Source organism: Propithecus coquereli, unplaced genomic scaffold (genome assembly GCF_000956105.1).
Source record: "Propithecus coquereli isolate 6110/MARCELLA unplaced genomic scaffold, Pcoq_1.0 Scaffold63, whole genome shotgun sequence".
Taxonomy (NCBI): domain Eukaryota; kingdom Metazoa; phylum Chordata; class Mammalia; order Primates; family Indriidae; genus Propithecus; species Propithecus coquereli.
Genome location: NW_012152285.1, coordinates 6,806,426 through 6,808,904, shown reverse-complemented (window position 1 = coordinate 6,808,904; position 2,479 = coordinate 6,806,426). Strand labels below are relative to the sequence as shown.

Here is a 2,479-nt window from a genome sequence, read left to right as displayed (position 1 = left end):
TTAGGGCAAAATTGCTGAAAATAAAAATGAATATATAGGGATTATTTTAATAACTTTCTTTTTTTAAAAGTGAAAGAATGGAGTCAAACATTAACATTAGTATTATTAAGTAATGATATTTAAGATATCACTTATATAATATCTGTGATATGTGTAATTTCATAAATCAGTATATACCATATATGCTAGTTTAAACATTTAAGTAAATATTGGGTAGAAAATGAAGTAAATTTTTTGAGACAGAGTCTCGCTCTGCTGCCCCAGGTAGAGTGCAGTGGCATCATCATAGCTCACTGCAACCTCAAACTCCTGGGCTCAAGCTATCCTCCTGCCTCAGCCTCCTGAGTCGCTGAGACTACAGGCATGCCACCATGCTTGGCTAATTTTTTCTATTTCTGAAAGAGACAAGGTCCTGTTTTTGCTCAGGCTGGTCTCGAACTTCTGAGTTCAAGCAATCCTCCCACCTTGGCCTCCCAGAGTGCTGGAATTATAGGCGTGAGCCACTGTGCCTGGCCTGAAATAAATTTATCAAATCTTTTTTGGAAAATTTAAAACAAAGTGAGTGAAAGATGTATTTTATGTATTATTACCTTAAATGCAGCATTTAATTCTGGGAAAGAATCAAATGTTGTTAGATAAAAATCATGTATTGTTTTCCAATCTCCTGATGACTTAACTTTTTCCATATCTTCCCTAAAATGAAAAATACGTTAACCACATATAGATAGAAATATTATTCAGATAAAATAGCATTACATTTTTACAAAAAATGTCAGTAAACATGAAACTTGAAATACTGAAACCAAATACAGAAATGTTCTAGTTAGTGTAAATATAGTTTATAAATTTACAGTTCTTAATTGGATTAAGATATTAACCCAGCTTCAATTTTCCCATTTACTTGTTTTAAAAAAAGTTCACTTTTGACATGTCTCTTCCAATTAGCACTCTTTTTCCTTCCCTTGATAGCTAAGCCTCTGAAGATATACATTCGTCTCTACTTTCTCATTCCCACTTAATCCTTCGAACATGCATTTGGATTTTCTAAATGGTGATAATATATATCACACAGTAGAGATGAGCTCTTATTTAAAATGGCAACACTCTATTATTATATCACCACTTTTATCTCTTTTTGCCTGTTTTGATTCATGGTCTCTGAATTGGTGTTTCCTTTATTTTGCTGCAATATATCTAACCCTTACTTGTTATTCATACATTTGTTTTCCCCTTCAACTTGAGAAATCTAGTCTTTCGGGTCTTCATTCTTGGCTAATACCTTATAATGATCTATATGTTCAATTACTCACACAGATATTAAATTATGTAAAGTGCTGACATGCGGATAACTGTATGTCTACATATAAATATTGAGTTGAAACTTACTGAAAGTCTTTCATAGTTTTGGGCTGGACTGGAAGGATAGATTCTGGAAGGGCTGGGGCCTTCGTTTCAGATGATAATGAATCTACAGAGATACGCTGTTTTTGTCTAACATCAAGGCAAACTGGTGGTGGGTCTCTCACTGTGAAGTATAAGAAAGCATTCAATGTAATTAATCATAAAAATTTTCCAAATTATAAAATGTCAGGTTAATTCAATGTAAACAGAAAACAAATTACTTTGTACCACATTCACTTTGGGATCATATTAAGAGAAAAACCAACCACAGTTAAGGGTGCTTACTGGAGTGCTTATTTCCCCAAACCCCCACTTCACTCACAACAGATATTAAGCTATACCTTACATTAATGTATATGTTTAATATAGAGCTTCTTCCCTTTCTCCTCCCCCCTCAAAGTTGTCTATCAATGTAATTTAGCATTTCTTTCCCCTCCTCCCTTACCAAAAATTGTCTTTCAGGGAATATTTCAATGAGGCTCAATGGTTTTTAATGTTTATTAGCTTTTAGAATATAGTCACACATTGCTTAATGATGGAGATATGTTCTGAGGAATGCATTGTTAGGTAATTTCATCATTGTGTGAACATCATTAATTGTACTTACACAAACCTAAATGGTACCTCCTACTACAGACCTAGGCTATAATGGTATAGTCCATTGCTCCTAAACTACAAATCTGTACAGCATGTTACTGTACTGAATACTGTAGGCAACTATAATACAATGGTAAGTATTTGTGTATCTAAACATAGAAAAGGCACAGTACAAATATAGCATTATAATCTCTGGAACCACTGTTGTATATGCAGTCAGTCCTTGGCCAAAGCTTCTTTATACAGTGCCAACCAAGAAGGTTGAGGATCACCGCTTTACTTCACTTTGTGCCCATGTGTGCCCATCGTTTAGCTCCCCATTATTAGTGAGTACATGTGGTATTTCTTTTTCCATTTAGGAGATACCTAAGATAGTGGTCTCCAGTTCCATCCAGGTTGCTGCAAAAGACAGTATTTCATTCCTTTTTATGGCTGAGTAGTAACTTCATGGTATATATACACACATTTTTTTCTTTATCTA

The 2,479-nt window shown here is 34.2% G+C and overlaps 1 protein-coding gene across 1 annotated transcript in view; it reads right to left on the bottom strand.

Moving 5' to 3' along the window:
- HECTD2 (HECT domain containing E3 ubiquitin protein ligase 2) overlaps nt 1-2,479 on the bottom strand; it is a 94,028-nt gene that overhangs the window by 47,319 nt on the left and 44,230 nt on the right. The window contains exons 3-4 of the mRNA XM_012659661.1: nt 1,387-1,525; nt 591-693 (exon numbers count right to left, since the gene is read on the bottom strand). Of these exons, the coding sequence (XP_012515115.1) occupies nt 591-693; nt 1,387-1,525 (242 nt within the window). The remainder of the gene's footprint in view (nt 1-590; nt 694-1,386; nt 1,526-2,479) is intronic.